This window comes from Gigantopelta aegis, chromosome 12 (genome assembly GCF_016097555.1).
Source record: "Gigantopelta aegis isolate Gae_Host chromosome 12, Gae_host_genome, whole genome shotgun sequence".
Taxonomy (NCBI): Eukaryota; Metazoa; Mollusca; class Gastropoda; order Neomphalida; family Peltospiridae; genus Gigantopelta; species Gigantopelta aegis.
Window position 1 is genome coordinate 3,629,810 of NC_054710.1, and position 19,933 is coordinate 3,649,742.

At 38.8% G+C, this 19,933-nt stretch overlaps 2 protein-coding genes across 14 annotated transcripts in view; one reads left to right on the top strand and one right to left on the bottom strand.

Moving 5' to 3' along the window:
- Nucleotides 1-4,818: 4,818 nt before the first annotated feature.
- LOC121386575 (uncharacterized protein K02A2.6-like) lies at nucleotides 4,819-5,475 on the top strand. The gene has a single exon (XM_041517525.1). The coding sequence runs from the start codon at nucleotides 4,819-4,821 to the stop codon at nucleotides 5,473-5,475; it is 657 nt and encodes a 218-aa protein (XP_041373459.1).
- Nucleotides 5,476-16,469: 10,994 nt separating this feature from the next.
- Nucleotides 16,470-19,933, bottom strand: part of LOC121386181 (phospholipid transfer protein C2CD2L-like) — a 184,020-nt gene continuing 180,556 nt past the window's right edge. For all 13 annotated transcript variants that reach the window (XM_041516994.1, XM_041516993.1, XM_041516996.1 and 10 more), the window contains one exon: nucleotides 16,470-18,026. In XM_041516994.1, the coding sequence (XP_041372928.1) occupies nucleotides 17,782-18,026 (245 nt within the window). In that variant the 3' untranslated portion in view covers nucleotides 16,470-17,781. The remainder of the gene's footprint in view (nucleotides 18,027-19,933) is intronic.

Consider the following 19,933-nt stretch of genomic DNA (forward strand, 5'->3'; position numbering starts at 1 on the left):
TTTTTGTCAGCAAAATAAAGCCTGCACCACCAGGTTGGATTCTTTTTTAGCGAGATTCCTTGCCTCCACGTCATTTCTCCGTCTGACTGTCGACTTGGGTTTTTTTTTCGTGACTCGTATGACGGCCATTCTGCAGAACGCCACGGTTGTTTGCGTTTAGTCTCTACATGTCCGAGCCTGTCCTAGCAGCACTGGAAGATTGACCGCCCCACTCTAAGAAGAAATAGGAAGCGGGGTCGGCCCCTACTACTCTTTTTCTAGACTTTACCTTGCTTTACAGTGATACCATCTCGTATCCTCCGGAGTCGGCCCGTCCGCACCACTATACCAAACCATGACGACTGGACTATACCATAGTCTGATACTCTCTCTCGTTAAGACGGATCCGGCTTCTCAATATCTGTATTTCAGCACAGCACTACACCTTCAACGTCTATCGACTGTCGATCTAGGGGTTTTCTTGACGGGATGCAACCCATCTCGTCCCTTTAAGCTGTGCACCCAAACGGCCTTAACGAGGCCACTCGCGTGGACATATCGATCGGACTTTAAACTTTTAGATCTGCGTTCAAAATTTTATGTCGAAATTACTTCTTTTTAAAAAAAATATTATTAAATAGTCCGATCCTCTCTTCTTTCTCTTATTTAATTTTGGACTGTCCTTCTAAAATGCTCCAAATTATATAAATATTCGGCCGAGCAGTCAATTCTTTTTCTTTTTGGCTTGTAACCTTTTTATTTTTTTTATTTATTCTATTAACTTTTTTACTAATTGCTATTTTCCAAATAATGCCCATTTTCAACCCCCCCCCCCCCCCCCCCCCCCCCCCCCCCCCCCCCCTCCATCCCGAGTCAGGCCACCGATCTTATCGGAGGTCGGACTCGGGATGAGCGTGTTCGAAACTCTAGTGGTATATGGGCACGTTAAACTAGTTATCATCAGCGAGAGTAGCGAGAACACTGACAAGATTAATGAAATTCACAACTTTAATCAATGATCTAATGATATGAAGACTATTCAGTTATAAATAACATTTATGGAAGAATGGTTTGTGTCAAACGACTGGCTGTACTTGACAAAATGTCGAGAAGCACTGTTTATTGAAAGTTCGATACTCGGCGACAATTGATTGAAAAACCGGTGAAAAATCGCCGGGTGCCGCCTATTAATGACATTTCCTGATACCCATGATGAAAATCTGACAAGTATTAACGTTTCCTCTTTTTGTAGATTTTAAATTTACGATTGCCGTAACTATCTATAGACAGTATGGAATATGAAATTTTTATTTTTATATTATTATTATTACTCTCTAATAATCTATCAAGTCACCAATCTACAAACTATCGTTACTTAATTAAAAATAAAACAAATAGCCTTGCAAAATAACATTTCAAGATGGCGCTATCTGACGACAATTTGAAAAACCTTACTACTGTTCCTCACAAATTGCACAAAATATTGTAACGGGCCTTCCCTTATCCAATATCACCGAATAATACAAGTAGCGTGTGTTCATTAAAGTTGGCCTCATCACAATCTGTACACACTTCGGATCTAAGGCGTTGTTAACCCGGTATGAAGAAAACTTAAGATTTCACCAGGAAATCAGTGAAGACTAATATTGAATCTAAATAAAAGAATAAGTCATGTGTGTCATGATTATAAACATCTACATGTGAACTGTGCGTATCACGTGATACAGCTAATATATGACGTCATACACAAGAAAGGGTCAATAAAACGTCCACCATCTTGTATACTTGTACGCGTGTCTATGTGATTACGAACTATCGTTACATGGTGTCAGATTGGATTTAAACTAAAAAAAGAAAGAAAAAAGACATCCATACGATGCCTAAGTTTAACCCACCTGAGCAGTTTAATTTCGACAGGCCAAACGACTGGCCGGAGTGGAAACAGCGTTTTTCACGGTACCGCACGGCGACGAAACTCGCTATGGGTCGTGAGTCGGAAAACATGTTTAAATCATTCACATTCGAAGTAGTAGGCCACAAGAATAACTATGACAGGGTTATGGCGAAATTTGATGAACATTTCATTCCAAAACGTAACATTATTTACGAGAGGGCATGTTTCTACAAACGCGATCAAATACCAGACGAAAGTATGGAAGCCTATATCAGACATCTTTACTAAATTGCTGAAAAATGTGATTTTGGTGATAAGAAGGAAAAACAAATTCGCGATCGAATTGTCATCATAATGAAGTCTGATTTAACCTTGAACACTGCCATTGAGATGTCACACCACTATGAACTTGTGAAATTGCAGAATGTTTCTCTGAGCAATCCACAGAATTTGGATGCAGTATCGTCACACGGTGCACGATACAAGCAATTACAGTCACAAAATGGAAAACCTGGCACGTCCAGAAGAGGTAAACCACCGAATCAGTCACGTAACCATGGAAACAAAGGCACCGGATTGAAGCCATGTTCTAAATGCACGTACCTGCATGGTCCTCAAAAGTGTCCCGTGAGTAGTGCAAGATGCAATCGATGTTCACGTGTTGGACATTTCGAACGGGCATGTTTCACGAAATCCGTTCATGAAGTCACTCACGCTGTCGAGGATGTCGACGAGTCCACAGAAGACATTGAAGAATTCTATCTCGGGACTATCGAAACTCCTACCTCTGAAGATGAACAACCGTGGAGAGTGTACCTGGATATTGGTGGAAAAGACCTGAACTTTAAGATTGACACAGGTGCTGACGCAACAGTGATTTCTGAGAAAGTGTTCCGCTCATTGCGTCTGCGACCAAAACTGCTGAGTACGAAGATTCGTCTGAACAGTCCTGGAGGATTGCTGTCGTGCATAGGTCAGTTCATTGCCAGAGTCAATGTAAGACAACAGGTGCACAACATCAGGACCTTCGTCGTGTCGAATGCAGTTGACTGTCTACTCGGCAGAGGTGCAGCATCAAGTATGGGATTCGTCAAAAGGGTCGAAGAAGTTACCAACGATGTGTTTGATGACATTGGTCTGATGAAGGGGGAACCCATCAAGATCAAACTGAAAGACAATGCTCAACCATACAGCGTTCAAACAGCGCGGCGGATCGCCATTCCTATGCTACCAAAAATGGAAGCCGAGCTGAAGACGATGGAAGAAAACGATGTCATTGCCAGTATCACAGAAGCTACAGAATGGTGTGCTCCAATTGTGCCAGCAACCAAGAAGAATGGAAGTCTCAGAATCTGTGAGGATCTGATAAGACTGAACGAAGCTGTAGTTTGCGAGAGATACATCCTACCGACATTGGATGACATATCTGCGAAGATGGCGGGGCAAAAGTCTTCTCCAAGTTAGACTTGTCCAACTAATTCTGGCAATTTGAACTTGAACCAGAGAGTGCAAAGCTGACAACTTTCATAACTCCATTCGGACGATTCTACTTCAAAAGACTGCCATTTGGAATTACAAGTGCCAGTGAGATTTGTCAACGCAAGATGAAAGAACTTCTCTGCGAATCGTCGAAGTAGAAGTCTCCACAGATGACATCATCATCTGGGGCAGTTCAACAGAAGACCATGACTCCAGACTGGACCAGGTCCTCGCAAGAATCAAGTCTTCAGGAATGAAACTGAACAAAGCAAAATGCATCTTCTACCAGGAAAGTGTGGAATTTCTCGGCAACGTGATCACAGGCGAAGGAACCCTACCTGATCCGAAGAAGGTTGTGGCAATCAATGACATGAAAGCTCCAACAAATGTGTCCGAGCTAAAACAGTTTCTTGGTATGGTGAACTTTCTGGGAAAGTATGTTCCAAACCTCTCAGACATCCTTCAGCCGCTAAACAGTCTGATGAGATCTGATACTGTGTGGACGTAGGATCACAGTCATAAAGAAGCCTTCCAGAACGTGAAGAAGCAGATTTCCTCACCACCGAACCTTGCGTTCTACGATGTGACAAAGCCTGTCATCGTGAGTGCAGACGCAAGCAGCTACGGCATCGGAGGGATACTTCTACAAGAACATGGAACAGAGTTGAAGCCTATTGCCTTTTGCTCTAGAACTCTGAGTGATATGGAAAAGTGTTACGCTCAGATCGAAAAAGAGTGTCTCGCTAGTGTCTGGACTTCTGAGAAATTCCAGAAATATCTCATTGGACTTGAACGCTTTCAGCTGATCATGGACCACAAGCCACTGGTACCCATCATCAACAAGAAAGACATCGACCAAGTGCCACCCAAAATACAGAGACTACTCATCAGGATGATGAAGTTCACTCCTGTGGCAGAGCACATGCCTGGCAAGAGTTTGGTTGTCGCTGACACACTATCAAGATTTCCGGTCGGTGAACCAGAATCATCTGAACTGGAGAACGAAGTCACATCACACATTGACTCGTTTGAAGTCAACCTACCCGTGTCTGACGTGAAGATGGAAAGAATCCGGGAAGCCACAAAAGAGGATCCCGAAATGCACTTGTTGACGTCGTGCATCATTGATGGATGGCCCAGCCACAGTCAGAACATAAGAGTGAGCTTGGGGTCATACTACAGAGACAGAAACCATTTGAGTGTGTGCAACGGACTTGTTACATTCAATGACCGTATTGTGATTCCAAAGGCAATGCGGAAAGAGATCCTGAACTGTACATGAAGGACACCAAGGTGTGACCAAGTGCAGAAATCGTGCAAGACAAACAGTCTGGTGGCTCGGTTTTGGGAAAGACATTAAACGTTGCGTGGAATCTTGCGAGTTCTGCCAGAACAACCGACCAGCACATCGCAAAGAACCTCTGAAGACAACACTGTTACCACCTGCACCATGGGAGAAACTTGGGATGGACCTGTGTGAACACCAGGAGAAGCACTTCCTTGTCGTAGTTGACTACTACTCTCGCTTTATCGAAATCCTTCACCTGCCATCGACCACCAGCAGAAGTGTAATCCTGAAGTTGCAGTCAGTATTCGCACGGTTCGGAATTCCAAAAGAAGTAGTAAGTGACAATGGACCGCAGTTCTCATCCAAGGACTTCAAAGACTTTAGTGAAAGTTACGGATTTTCACACACTACGAGCAGTCCTCGATTCCCTCAGGCCAATGGTGAAGCTGAAAGAGCTGTCCAAACAGCTAAACGTATCCTGAAACAGAGTGACCTCACTCTAGCCCTGTTGAACTATCGCTCAACTCCTATTGAAGCCACTGGATATAGCCCTGTTCAATATCTCATGGGAAGACAACTGAGAACCAAACTTCCTTCCCTGCAGCAGAAACTGTATCCAGGGAAAGCAGATCCTGTACAAGTGCAAGAGTCAGACAAAGCAGCCAAGAATGCCTACAGGTACCACTATGACAAACGCCACTCTGCAAGACCGCTCCCAGAACATAAGCCTGGCGACAAAGTCAAAGTAAAACTGGATATACAGAAAGACTGGAACTATCCCGGTGTGGTGGAGAAAAACTGTACTACTCCACGCTCTTATCTCGTTGCTACATGAACAAGCCAAACCTGCTCCGGACATCGAGAATCCGCTGCCAGAGACCGAACCAGCAGCTGAGACTTTCTCACCTAATGTTACCACCCCTGAGAGTAGCACCCCGTCGAGAATCACCACCAAATCAGGCCGTGAGGTCAAGGTCCCACTTAGATTCAAAGACAGTTAAACTTCTGATATAAAACACTTTGACATTTAACTAAACTTGTTTATGAAGGGAGATGTCATGATTATAAACATCTACATGTGAACTGTGCGTATCACGTGATACGGCTAATATATGACGTCATACACTTGTACACAAGAAAGGGTCAATAAAACTTCCACCATCTTGTATACTTGTACGCGTGTCTATGTGATTACGAACTATCGTTACAATGTGAACACACAAGATCTTTTAATTATAAGTAGAAAGAACAAACCAAATGGTAATCCAAAAGAAATGTTCAATCACCAAACAGGCGAGAATGTTTATAATTTGCTGTTTATTTAATCCGTGGAAGAAAATAACAAAGTTCACAGTATATTCCAAAGGCAAGTTATGTTTATTGTTAGAGTTGACAGCTCGCAGAACGGTATCGCTAATCAGACGATTCCGCTGTAAGGAAATCTTATCTCTTGAATATGAGTGGACAAGTCACATAACGGCATCGTCCCCCCCCCCCCCCCCCACCTACTCCGTCTCACGAAAACGAACGACTTCACCCGAATGAGATTTGACGACTCCGTTGAACGGTTTCGTTGAACGAACACACCCGCGAAATCACCTCACGATATCGCTGAGTGAACTCATTGCTGACGGTTACGTTAACCAAACGGTCTCGTCAAACGAACCACTCCGTCAAGAAACGGCTTCGTCACACAAACAGTCGTATCAAACGAACAGCTTCGTAGAATCACGAATCAAACACCTTTCTCGTCAAACGAAGTCGTCTGGAGCTCCACGCGGTAAGATGTGTTTGTTTCGCGTGTGCACACTGCACGTGCTTTCGTGTGCTCGACTTGGGGGTCCTTCATTTCGTTGTTTTTGTCAGCAAAATAAAGTTTTCTACTGGGATGTATGCGGCCATTGGAACTGATTGAACGCTGGAACGCTTCTCGTTTCGACAGTCTGCACCATCAGGTTGGATTTTTTTTTTAGCGAGATTCCTTGCCTCCACGTCATTTATCCGTCTGACTGTCGACTTGTTTTTTTCGTGACTTGTATGACGGCCATTCTGCAGAATGCCACGAGCCTAGCTGCACTGGAAAATTGACCGCCCCACTCTAAGAAGAAATAGGAAGCGGGGTCGGACCCTATTACTCTTTTTCTAGACTTTACCTTGCTTTATAGTGATACCATCTCGTATCCTCCGGAGTCGGGCCCGTCCGCACCGCTATACCAACCCATGACGACTGGACTATACCCTAGTCTGATGCTCTCTCTCGTTCAGACGGATCCGGCTTCTCAAGATCTGTATTTCAGCACAGCTCTACACCTTCAACGTCTATCGACTGTCAATCTAGGGGTTTTCTTGACGGGATGCAACCCATCTCGTCCCTTTAAGCTGTGCACCCAAACGGCCTTAACGAGGCCACTCGCGTGGACATATCGATCGGACTTTAAACTTTTAGATCTGCGTTCATAATTTTATTTCGAAATTACTTCTTTTTTTAAAAATATTATTAAATAGTCCGATCCTCTCTTCTGTCTCTTATTTAATTTTGGAGTCCTTCTAAAATACATAGCCACAGATAAGAGGTAATAACCTGCTGTCTAGTCTCGGTTGTCATCTGCTTTCTTCTCGTGACGTCACTGACGGTTGTGTTCCACCGGTGTCGTCCCATTTGGTCGAAATGCCAATTGGTCGAAAAATAAGTACTCGTCTGTTATATAACCACTACATGATAACCTGTGTATGTAATGAACATGGCCTCTTCGTGTTCGTACAGGTTTTGTATAGACGGCCAATGGTCTCACTACACAGATGTCATCTGCCATTGAAACCCATGTTAAACTGCCCAACTTCAAGCGAAGTACAAAAACGGGCTGCCGTACATAAACATATTTTCTCCAGTTTTTCAGTTTCTCCATGGCCTCTTGTGAATAAATATGAATATTTTAAAATGTTGAAAAATGTTTTGCTTTTTGTGAAATAAACATTTTTAGATGGAGACCTTTTGTAATTATTTACAGACATTCGCTACATTCAACACATGGATTATTTCCATATTTGTCATATTTGCATACTTTATGCGCTAAGCGATATCTATACCATCTATACAATAATAATCGGTTTCCAAATAATCTGGAACAGTTCATTACAATGACTGAGGTAACAACATGCATGTCAGTAAGACCACTGAACCATATCTAGTGCTCTTTTAGCAGTTCGACCAATTGGGAATTCAACCAAATGGGAGTAAGCCGTTCCACCAACGGATCAAGGGCATCGTCTAAACTACGGACAGCTGTTTAGGTCTCACTACACATTTCCGAGTGAGAGTTGCTTGATGACGGTCCACTATTTTTCCCAATTGTGACACGTTATGGTTCACATATTCACTTCTAGGAATTGGAGAAGAATTAAAACAATATGTATGTTTAACGGTAAGCCTTGTGGCTGTATTTACCCATGTTATTTTGTAATATTGTGAATTGACCTTTCGGGCCATGGGTGTATAGCGCAAGAGACAGCCGGAGTGAATCGGTTAATGAACCACCTGTTCGAACCGGCACTACAGCCAGATGCGGTCATATAGAAAAAACTGAGACGGAAATGGCAAAAGTTATTGTGACACACAAAAGACAAAGATAATTGATAAGTTTTTACTGCCGTATATGAAACATTATAACATAGAAAGAGAAATGTCCGAAGGTATGGAAACGAGCAATAGTCCATGAAAAGGGCGCACCTGCCATATGCAAATGAGCCACATCACTAGATGGGATCCAGAGTGAATAGGTCCACAATGAGCATTGATACAGGCCTGGCACCGTCGTCTCATTGAGGCCACTAAACGCTGGAGAAAATTCCTGAGAATGCCATTCCAGATCTGAGGAAGGATAAGCCGGAGTTCCTGCAGCGTTGTTGGGGGATTTGGAAGACGTCGCAAGCGTCGCTCTATTTCATCCCAGACATGTTCGATTGGTGTCAAATCCGGGGACTTGACAGGCCAGTGTAGCACATCAACATTGTTCTGATTGAGATACTGTGCACAACTCTAGCAATGTATGGTCTGGCATTATCGTGTTGTAATGTCATTCCGGGGCGTTCTGTTGCAAAAACGGTAACACAGGTGTTTGCAAAATTTCATATTGGTACTTCACAGCATTCAAATTGCCTTCAATCGCAAGATGTGTGTCCGGCCTGTGGCTGTAATTCCACCCCATATCTTAATGCCATCACCTCCAAAACGATCCCCTTCAAGAACACATGGCGTGACGTAACGTTCACCTTGACGTCTGTAGACACGTGTCCTGCCATCAGATCTGTGGAGAAGTAAACGGGATTCATCAGAGAAGAGGACACGTCTCCAGTCACGTGCTGTCCATCGCAGGTGTTATCTGCACCACTGGAGACGTCGACGTCGATGTTCTGACGTCAGGATTGGCCTTCTGGCTGGACGTCTTGCACGGATGCCGTAGATGCGTAGACGTCGTCGGACTGTCCTCACTGATACACCTGTTGCCATGGATGGTACGGGCTGTGAGGCTTGCTGGCTGGAACCTGTTTCGCAGATGCGTGGTTCGGATCCAAGTGGTTGTTACGGGTGGTCGGCCGCTACGGGGACGGTCCCTGACCTGGTTGTGTTGTTGATATCGTTGCCATAAGTGCCATATGGTGTTTCTGTGGACGTTGAATTGACGTGCGACGTCATGCTACGAGGTTCAAGCATCCCTATGACTCGCCATCTGTCATTTTTACAGACGTGGCATGACGAAATTGCATCAAGCAGTTCACTAATAGTGTTTTTCTGACTTCTGAAGGCTGCACAGAGTGGCAATGATTTGCGACTGGATGTCTGGCCTTTTATGGTGAACACTGGACAGGATTTCCCCCGAATATTCCATGTTTCTTGCACAAAGCATGCAATCCCTGCAACAACTGCTTGGTTGCATTTCTTCGAGCTGTTTCATGCACATTTTTTTCTGGTTTACATCCATAAATCCATTCACAAATGTATTACTCCAAACAATCCATGTCACAATAACTTTTGCCTTTTAGTATACATTTACCACGTTATGTTATTAAACTCAATGTGTGTGTATTTTATTTAAAAGTTTGACTGTTAGTGTAATCTTAGTTTAATTATAAAACAAAGATTTAAAAGGTAATAAATTCGTTACACGTTTTTTTTTGACAGGCGTACGGGATTGTACGCCCCTCCAAAATATGTATTTCCTTCGGCTGCGCCTGCCAAAAAAACAAACCGTGTAACTAATAGTATAGTAGAATCTCATTGACTGTCAATCTAGGGGTTTTCTTGATGGGATGCAACCCATCTCGTCCCTATAAGCTGTGCACCCAAACGGCCTTAACGAGGCCACTCGCGTGGACATATCGATCGGACTTTAAACTTTTAGATCAGCGTTCAAAATTTTATGTCGAAATTACTCTCTTTTTTTCATTATTAAATAGTCCGATCCTCTCTTCTTTCTCTTATGTGATTTTGGACTGTCCTTCTAAAATGCTCCAAATTATATAAATATTCGGCCGAGCAGTCAATTCGTTTTATTTTTGGCTTGTAACTTTTTTTTCTTCTTTTTTTAAAAATTTATTCTATTAAAGGAGAGGACAATTAAGGCACTTGGCCTGGTATGCATATTTAACGATATATAATGCACATTATTGCTTAATATCAACACGTATAATCGTATAGTTAATTAATAAAACGGTTAAATGTGACGGCTATTATATATAACGGGCGCAGCCATTTTGTACCATCTCAGTGAGTACGCCCTCTGGCGAGCTGGTGGTTACGTAATACTTAACGCGTCACGTCAGGAATGAGCCTTAGAACTAGAGAAACACAATCTACCTGGTTTTTGCGAGATGATAAATAGTCCTACATTGCAATGTTCTGTAATAATACACATCCCAGTAAGCCAGTAATAAGTATATCCAGTACTATATATATTATTATTCAATACAAAATAAAATACCATTGTCAAAGCGCCTACACAACAAGTCGAAACAATTAACAATGTTTTGCCCATGCATTAACCTACATACTGAAATGATACACGGAATGTTTTCTTAGTTAATTGGTCTATGCTGTTAGTTGCTTCTACCTGTAATTCCTGAATGGCAGGTGTGTATTTGATTGGTAACCAGACGAGCCAATTAATTGACGCCGTCTAGACACAAAAATACATACCGGTATTGTGGAATATTACCTGTCGCCCCTAAAATTGTAATGGACATGGTTTATTATAGTAAATAGTTCTGTAAAAGTACCAGACCACAAATGTTAAAGTTTCAAGATTTATTGTTTTTCCCTGTATCCCTGATGGCTGAACAAAAACGATAAACAAAACAGAGTACAAGTTGTTTTTTACTGTTTTTATTTCACTTCTGTCTTGTCCTGCTACATTTAAGTTCACAATCTTTCAGAATCATTTCAAACTAGACATTGGCAACATTTCTTTATTGTTACCTAGCAACAATTTCTGTATGTGTTACCAAGTAATGACATATGTTGCAATTAAAAAAAATATATATATTTTTAAATTCGCAAATTGTTTTAATTAACAGATACATTATCGTTAGTAATTCCTCTTTGTTATTAATTTTTTTTTTTTTTATGAAAGATATATTTATATATATTTTAGAAAAGATAAATTCTTAATGAAATTAAGTATGGAGTAGTATATATATGGAACCAAAAGTAATATTCCTCTCAAAACACGTTTTCCAACAACATCTGTGGTAAGCAGATATCACTATAGTGATTTCTGTTTAAAAGTAATGAATTCTGCAGTCATCGTCGCCAGAAAGCTGCAATGCCCATCAGACACATTTCAGTCATACGCACGTCTTTCAGTTTAGTGAGACCGAACAGTGATAAATACAAGCAGACATCTTGACTTTTAGTCTGAAACTCCTTCAATCCGTGATGGAAACGTACTGCGAGATGCAGTTTTTAAAACAAGAGTACACTCAACAGTGAATACACAGTTTTGGTCTTCATCGTGTATATAGACTTGTACCATATCTATGTTGTTTTTCCATTAACACAAGTGTGCGGTAAATGTGTATAACCGCACACTTTTTAAACCTCATCTCTTACTGAACCAAATGTCCTTAAAGAATTGTTTAAAGGTGTCACACATACATTGTAGCTACACCGAACTTCACAGACGTTGTTTTCGCTTCCTATTTATTGCACAAGTTTATTTCGTGCAATAATATGCGGTCTTGTGGTATGTGCTTTCGCAAAATAAACGAGTGCAATAAATAGGAAGCGAACAACGTATGTGAAGTTCTGTATTTATTACATACCTTCTTTTATGTTTTGCAAAAACGTTTTTTAATTGAACGTCATAACGATACTTCGTTAAATCTATGATCAAAACTCCTTTCATGGCTTTGCTTAACAGTTAAGAACCATACTCTGTGGCAGCCTTGTGTAATGTTTCAAATACGATGTGACGTCATTTGTAAATCATATATGACGTCAGTCAGTAACTAAAAGGCGCTAACTGCAGGAAAAAAAAAAAAAAGGGAATTCCCCATTTAAAAGTTCCGGTCCAGATTGCACATATGTGACGATACAAAATAAATTTATCACACGGTTTAAAAATGTCTCTATCACTAAAGTAAGATTGAATAGATATGTATTACCGCATAGACTTACTCGTGGTATACATGGTTGTTGCTCTCTTTTGATGTTTTGATCGACAGCAGATAGACCACTCGTAAAGATATGCAGTAAATTTAACTTAGTGGGCTGAAATCGTCACCATCAAACATTTTCAAAATGCATTAAAAATGCATTGTGAAAATGTTTGATGGTGACGAGTAGCATGGCAAAAATAGTGTTTTCACTATTAAATGTACACATAGATTTATTTCAACACAAAAACTGCATATCTCAGTACTGGGGTTGAACAATTCTCAGATTTCTTACTTTCAGTACAACTCATCTGTAGAGAATAAACAAAAAATAAATTAAAAATAATTTAAAAAAAATAAAAATAAGAAAACCTCACGAAAACTACAAACTAGCAGATATCTTACAGCGTATGTAAACTTTCCTTGCAGATAGTTAAATCTTTTTATTATATAAATACAAAAAAGTATAGAAAAAAAACACCAACACATACAGTGACTGCAATAAACATTGTATTGCAATTCAGTACAGAATATAACACACTCTAGTAGCAACACAAACACCATACTTGCCGAAATGCATGATAAAATTCAAAAGATGACAATAAGTAAAACCAAAAAATTTAGTATAAAGAAACCTATAACTAGAGAATGTAAAGTTAAAAAAATCAACAAGAAAATTAATGTTGATATTTCCAAACCGGTAAACTGATGAATATAAAACAAACCGGATAGAGTAAATTGTTTAAACCGGATGTCTGTGTAATCCAGAATAGCACAGGTAAAATTGTCTAATCCAGCACTCTGTGTATACCAACACATTTTGTCAGAAATAAGCCTTAGGATTGGTTCCTCATTCGGACATATTAAGGTTTTTTTTCAAAATCCAACCAGTGCTCCACAAGTGGAATATCAGAGGTCATGCTTGAACCCTGACTATAAGCATGAATATGAATATACAACTAGGATGTAGGCCGGTTGTTGTACAACTTGGGTGAGATGAGCCAATGTACTATCAATTCTACACTTGACCTTATTAGTTTTATCCCAGTCTGACCAAAGAAGCCTTTTTATTGACACCGACATTTAAAAAGTAATAATAATAGAAATATACAATTATAATGTGCTTATAACTTAACACTAAAACATATTTATTAACTGTCATTTCATTGGTTTCTCTTGGATGCATATGGACTAATTTATAAAAAAGTAAAATCAATGACTTTTTATTAATTTGTTTAGTTTTGTAATTTATAACAAACACATGTTTTATACAGAATAAAATAAATAACATGGATGCATAATTTGAATAATGACTGGTGAATTATAAATAGTAAAATCAATTATGAATAAGTACAAATAAACAATAAATTAATAATTGAGCATTGGAGTAGGGAGGGTTAAAATGAATTTAGCAGATCATGTTTTAATTAGATGGATTTGAAGATCGATGTAAATTACAAAGTAAAACATTTGTGTACTGTGAAATAAATTGGTGCTAGAAAAATGTCCATACGGAATTTAAATGCCATCAAATTGTGTCAAGAAATTTGTATCTGCATTTAAAAAGAAACAAAATAAATAAATAAATAAGTAAATAAATCAATAAATAAAATGCCAACACTTTAAACAGATGGGGTAATAAGTGCCATAGATACATATATTATTATCAATAAAGAAGGTGCGATTTTTCAAAAATGAAAATCTATATATCTCGTACACCTACCCCCCGCCCGCCCCACTTCAATCAAGTGTTCTAATAATCCGGATATAAGCGTGTGTGCATGCATGTGTGTGCATGCATGTGTGTTCCTGCAGAGCATTTTTTTTTTATAACCGCGTCTTTGTAAATCAGGCAAATGCTTTGTCTTCGCTACAAAAATGAGTTTGTTTCTCATCGAAAATTCAGAAATGCGAAGAACTTTTATTTACCTGAAGAACAAAACCACAGATATAAAAAAGCTCCACATGATGTCAGCCGTATAATCATATACTATCGGAGTCTGTAGAATGACTTAAATGAGTAGCTTAACATGAGGCTGGTCCCTCAAATTATTTTAAAATTATTTTCGTTTTGTGAGCCAACAACCAAAAGTGGTAATGTTATGGTTTTCTTTTTTCCTTTTCTCTTTGTTTTGTTTTGTTTGTTTGTTTGTTTCTTTGCGAAATTGTATTTCCTTTCTTTGTAAAAAAATTTGAATTTCTAAAATATTAACACTTGTTATTTTTCTAAAAATCATGAGTGGAATAAACCTCTAAAAAACCCAATACCCCACCATCAAAACCCCCCCATATATTTTCATAAGAATATTGTGATGTTTGAATTCTGTTTGAAGAATACAGACATGACCTTTGATATCTTACCTTTCCTTATAATAGATTAGGTTATAAAATAAAAATAAGTCAAAAGTAAACTGGAAATTGATTTGAATTGTTTTGAGAAAATTATATTTACCGGTATTACCTGTACACTTAAATACATGAAAATAAAAAGTATACTACTATTTTTATGGTCATGAGACAGAACCCCCCCCCCCCCCCCCCCCCCCCACCCCACAACCAGGAGAAATTTAACTTAACTGATTAAAACAAAAGATAAAAGAAAGAATTGCAATTACATTATGTGGCTTATGAATAAAATAAAAATTCAGACAAAGTTAATGATTTTGAAATTTGCGAATCTCTATTCTTGTCATCTGTTGAGAATTTTAGATTTGGCATTTTTTAATCTTTTTGGCAACATTCTGTTAAGTACTAAGTTGTTAAATGAATGCATTTTCATAATTAATGAATCCCTGATTTAGATAATGAGTCATCAGTTTGAGGGGGAATAAGAAATATCTCATCAAGAATTCATTTTGAACATACATTTGTAGCTTTACCCTTTTTTTCTCCCTCCCATGAACAACAAAAACAGAAAAAGATATTTATATATACAAATAAATAAAAAGAATGAAAGAAATAATAAATTTTCCGTGACTTAATTTTTAGTTGTCATTTAGAAAAAAAGGCCACCATATCCACCCTCACAGCAATGTCTAGTAATGATTTTATTGTTTGTGCTTCTGTTAAATAAACATTTCCCCCTCAAACATTACATATCACATACATATCTGAACAAGAATTGTTTTTTTAAGACAGTAGAAAAATTATCTTGAAAAGGGGGAAAAAAACTAAAAAAACAGAAGAAATGACTTCTCTAACCCATGTTTTGTGTTTGAAAACTAAGCCACACGAACAATGAAAACCAATGTCTGTTGATGAATCGGTGTTAGTAACTGTTCTGTCCAGTCTTACAAACAAAACAAACAACCAGCTATATAACATGATGTTGTACAACGACAGGCACCAAGGGTCTTCACACTGTACTCCTGTTGCTTTTTCATTTCGGTTTCTCGTAAAATGTCATGGTTAAGATAAGTCACTTAACAAGTGCTAACTGCAGCACACATCAAGGAAACAAGTTATATATAGAGTATTCTCCCCTCCCTAGCCATGCAAGACAGGCATATTCCATGACGTCAGCCCATGTAGAATAAATTGGTCTTGCATGACCACATATTGACTTCTATTGTTTGAGCTGATATTAACATTGGGTGACGTCACATAAACGGCAAAATAACACAAGAAATACTATTTATATTTGATAAAAACAAGGAAACCTGCTGTCATGAAATTGGTTTATACTTTAAGTTCATATTTTATTTCAAATTATTTCTTTTGGTTAAAACAATAATTCTCAGTAAGACAAATTACCAATATAAAATGACTCATCAGATATGATGTTCCCTGACGACATAATTATTACATTCATCGAGAAATGAACAAACTCCCGTTGCTACGGCTGGATGAGTGGGATGACGTTATATTGTAATGTATATAATGCAAATTTACTTATGTGTATTAATATCAATACTGCATTGTGCTGATTCCGTCTTTAAAGTGATCATGCTTACTTGGTCACCTCGCAGAGCTGTTAAGCTTTCATTCCTTCTGTCACCTGATATGGGATTATCTCCACTTTATTAATGAAACTATAATTGTAATGTCTTTAATACCGCCTCGGTGGTGTTGTGGTTAAGCCATCGGACATAAGGCTGGTAGGTAGGCCTACAGGGTTCGCAGACCAGTACCGGGGGCACACCCAGAGCGAGTTTTAATGACTCAATGGGTAGGTGTAAGACCACTACACCCTCTTCTCTCTGACTAACAACTAAACCACTGTCCTGGATAAACAGCCCAGATAGTTGAGGTGTGTGCCCAGGACAGTGTGCTTGAACCTTAATTGGATATAAGCACAAAAATAACTTGCAATGAAATGAATGTAGTCTTGGATCCTTGATGTTACTGTTAACTCTATAAAATAACAGTTTTGATCTTTTTAAATCGTCTCATTTGAAAACAATTTCTTGACTTATTTTTCAATTTCACGTCCTAATATATGTATAGTTGTGTTTTGGTTTTTATACAGAAATGTAAAAGCAACAGAGCCAGTGTGTTTCCCCAGACAATTAGAACACACAATGGCATATAAAGTACTATTAAAAAGCACTCAACATTTCAACAGATTATAAATAAACAAATCATTTGTACACATATCACACTTTTCTAGAAAGGGGGATAACTCTAAACCTTCAGTTGCATCAGTTAAAGATGGCACTCTTCTGCACCTCCTGATAGTTTCAAAATTGTTTTAGTTTTCAGGGCATAAATTAAATGCCAAAATAAAAATAAACGAAACATAACTTCAGTAATATATATATAGACATACATATCCAGGTATATGTAATTCCAGTCTATATATCTGACCTTTTGTTACAAATGCTTGGATTGGTGTAATAGTTGTCATGTGATTTAGAAATCAACCTTCATTTTTCTTCGAAACTTAATAATGCTCAACTTTCGGAAACAGTGTTTTTCCGAAAAGAATTCCCAAGAATGTTTGGCACACATATTAAGTTACAGGTACACACATACAATTGTAAATGTATATACAGTATTTCCAACGGAAAAATTTAACTGTATTTTTTTTTGTGCTAATTTCTAATGCACCTGTTTGAAGAAAATATTGTAATTAAAAAGCAATTGTACTATTTACGAAATATCGATCTGAAGTGAAATTATTATAAGATATGTTATATTAATTGTATACAGAGCCAAAACAAGTGCGAAAAGTGAGTCATCGACATTAATTAGTTTCAAATAACAAAATTTGTATTAAAAAAAAGGGGGAAAAAAGAGAGACTAAAACACCACATTTTATTATCATTTCACACACGTTGCATTTCTTATATCACTTTGTATGACAAATCTTAAAAAATTGTGACACTAAAATAGTTACAAAAACAGATCATCAACAAACAAAACTAACAAAGTTTTTTTTGGGGGGGGGGGGGGAAGAGGACGAGGGGAGTTGAAAATCTCAGGAGGTGTGAAGACGCTTGAGACTGGATGAGCCTAATGTGTTAAATATATATTAAAGAGGAGATAACTCTCAGGAAACGGATGAGCCTCGGTTCTGCGCCGACTGCCGATTGAGTGAACTATCTCTGGATGGTCCCTGAGACTGGTTGCGCCCCGACCCCCGGGATAACGAGCTGTCGCGCGACTCCTCGCCCCGCGACTTGGACCGGCGCCGGCTCCGACGGAACAACTTCTTGAGACTCCCGCCCAGCGATCGAGACTTCTTCAGGTTGGGGGATTTCGGGGGAGAGCTCCTCCGAACCAGGTCCAAATCATCTGGAAACACAAAAAAAAACCCCAAATATAACAAATAATATTTATATATATATACATGTACATATATACACAGTGAAACCCCTCTAAACCGGACACCCTCAGGACCAAGTAAAATGTCCAGTTTTAAGAGGTATCCGGTTTAGAGAGGTTAAGATCTTTACTAATTTTTTAAAAAGGACTGCGAAAAATTTCCAGTTTTGAGGGAATTCCGTTTTACAGAGGGTCTGGTTTTGAGAGGTTTAACTATTTATCATATAATAGCTAGCATATCCAATAATATATGAGTTAATAATAATCATATGAAGCACATGCATAATAACAAGTGGAATGGTGTAATTTTGGGAAGCGATGTCATAACATGACGTTGTGTCTCCAGTCCTAGCTCAGACTGTGCATTGGAAGTATGACGTCATTTCATAGTCTCCTTCTAGTTGTGGCTGAAACATTTTGAGTTGGGTCTTGTTATTCATAAAGAAAACAACAATAGTAATATGGATAATAAAGAAATTATTACACTCGCTTGTGATTCGAACTGATTTTACGAAACTCATGTCAGGATTTATGTGTTACTCTTGCTTTCGCTCGGGCAATAAAAAAATCCTGACACTCTTTTCGTAAAATCAATACAACACACAAGCTCGTATAATAATCTCTATATATGCACCATTCCACAGACAGGATGGCACATACCACAGCCTTTGATCTACCAGTAGTGGTTTTACTGGCTGGAACGGGAATGTAATAAGGGACAAGGGCTGTGCTCTGCACCTGTCAATCTCGGCATCACCCAGGTCTGGCATCCACAGAACCTGTAGTTCCCATTTGGGGTCATATATTAGGGCACCCACATAATCACATATACCGGCCTCTATAGTAGTCAAACCATTGCACTTAAGGTTGATAGGTACTGGGTTTGGCTCCCGGCAGCAGCTCCCATCCAGATCAAGTTTTAATGACTCGATGGGTAGGTGTAAGGCCACTATACACTGACTTCTCTGTCGCTAACCACTAACCCACTCTCCTGAACAGACAGCCCATTGTGTGCCCAGGACACCGTGCTTGAACCTTAATTGGATATAAGCATGAAAATAAGTTGAAATGAAATGGAATCACATATGTATACCAGTAGCTAAGCCATTGGACTTTTATAGGTATGTACCACCAGTTGCGTATTAGTTTCTAAACGATGTCATTTCGGTAGGTGACGTCATCTTCCCTGGTCTTACCTGTGTGCCAAGCTTGTCTCATTTTGTTATCAATGGAAGTGATTGTCAAATTTTACATTATTTGATGGTGGGTAATAAATAAAATATTACACTCATGTTCCCAAGATAATTTTTTTGACGAAACTTGTGGACTTCCAATGGTATCTGACCGAATGAAATAATGGGAAGTTCCCTCACTGCATAAAAATTATATCTAGCGAAAACTTTTATAGTACGTATTCTATATGGTGTAAATGAAAGATTTCTTTTTTAGTGATATCTCAACACAATACACATTTCAAACTGTGGCTCATTGCTGTCGGTTATTTCCACACAGTCTGGGGAATACATTGTAAGATGAAACATACTACCACCACACAGGCTACTCCTGTCAAAAGGCAGCAAGGTATCTTTTAAAAGCATTTTTTCCATAGTCATTTTACCATAGAAATTAAATGTTTAAAGTATACTCCAGTAATGAACAAAAATATTAGCAACCATGTGTTAATAAAACTAAAACAAAAATATGGTTATGCTAAACTAAAAGAAAACAATTCGTAACTCGAACAAGGGAGACAACCAGGGGAGGGAATCGAAGCACAACACAATGTGAAAGCTTTAAAGTTGATCTCAAATAGTTCTTCTCAAACACCCAGTAAAACAAATATACACACTGGGACTTGGGCTTTAATATAGTTTGTC

What these genes read in the sequence shown, in the direction of transcription:
- LOC121386575 (XM_041517525.1), top strand. Translation starts at nt 4,819, where the DNA reads ATGGACCTGTGTGAACACCAGGAGAAGCACTTCCTTGTCGTAGTTGAC.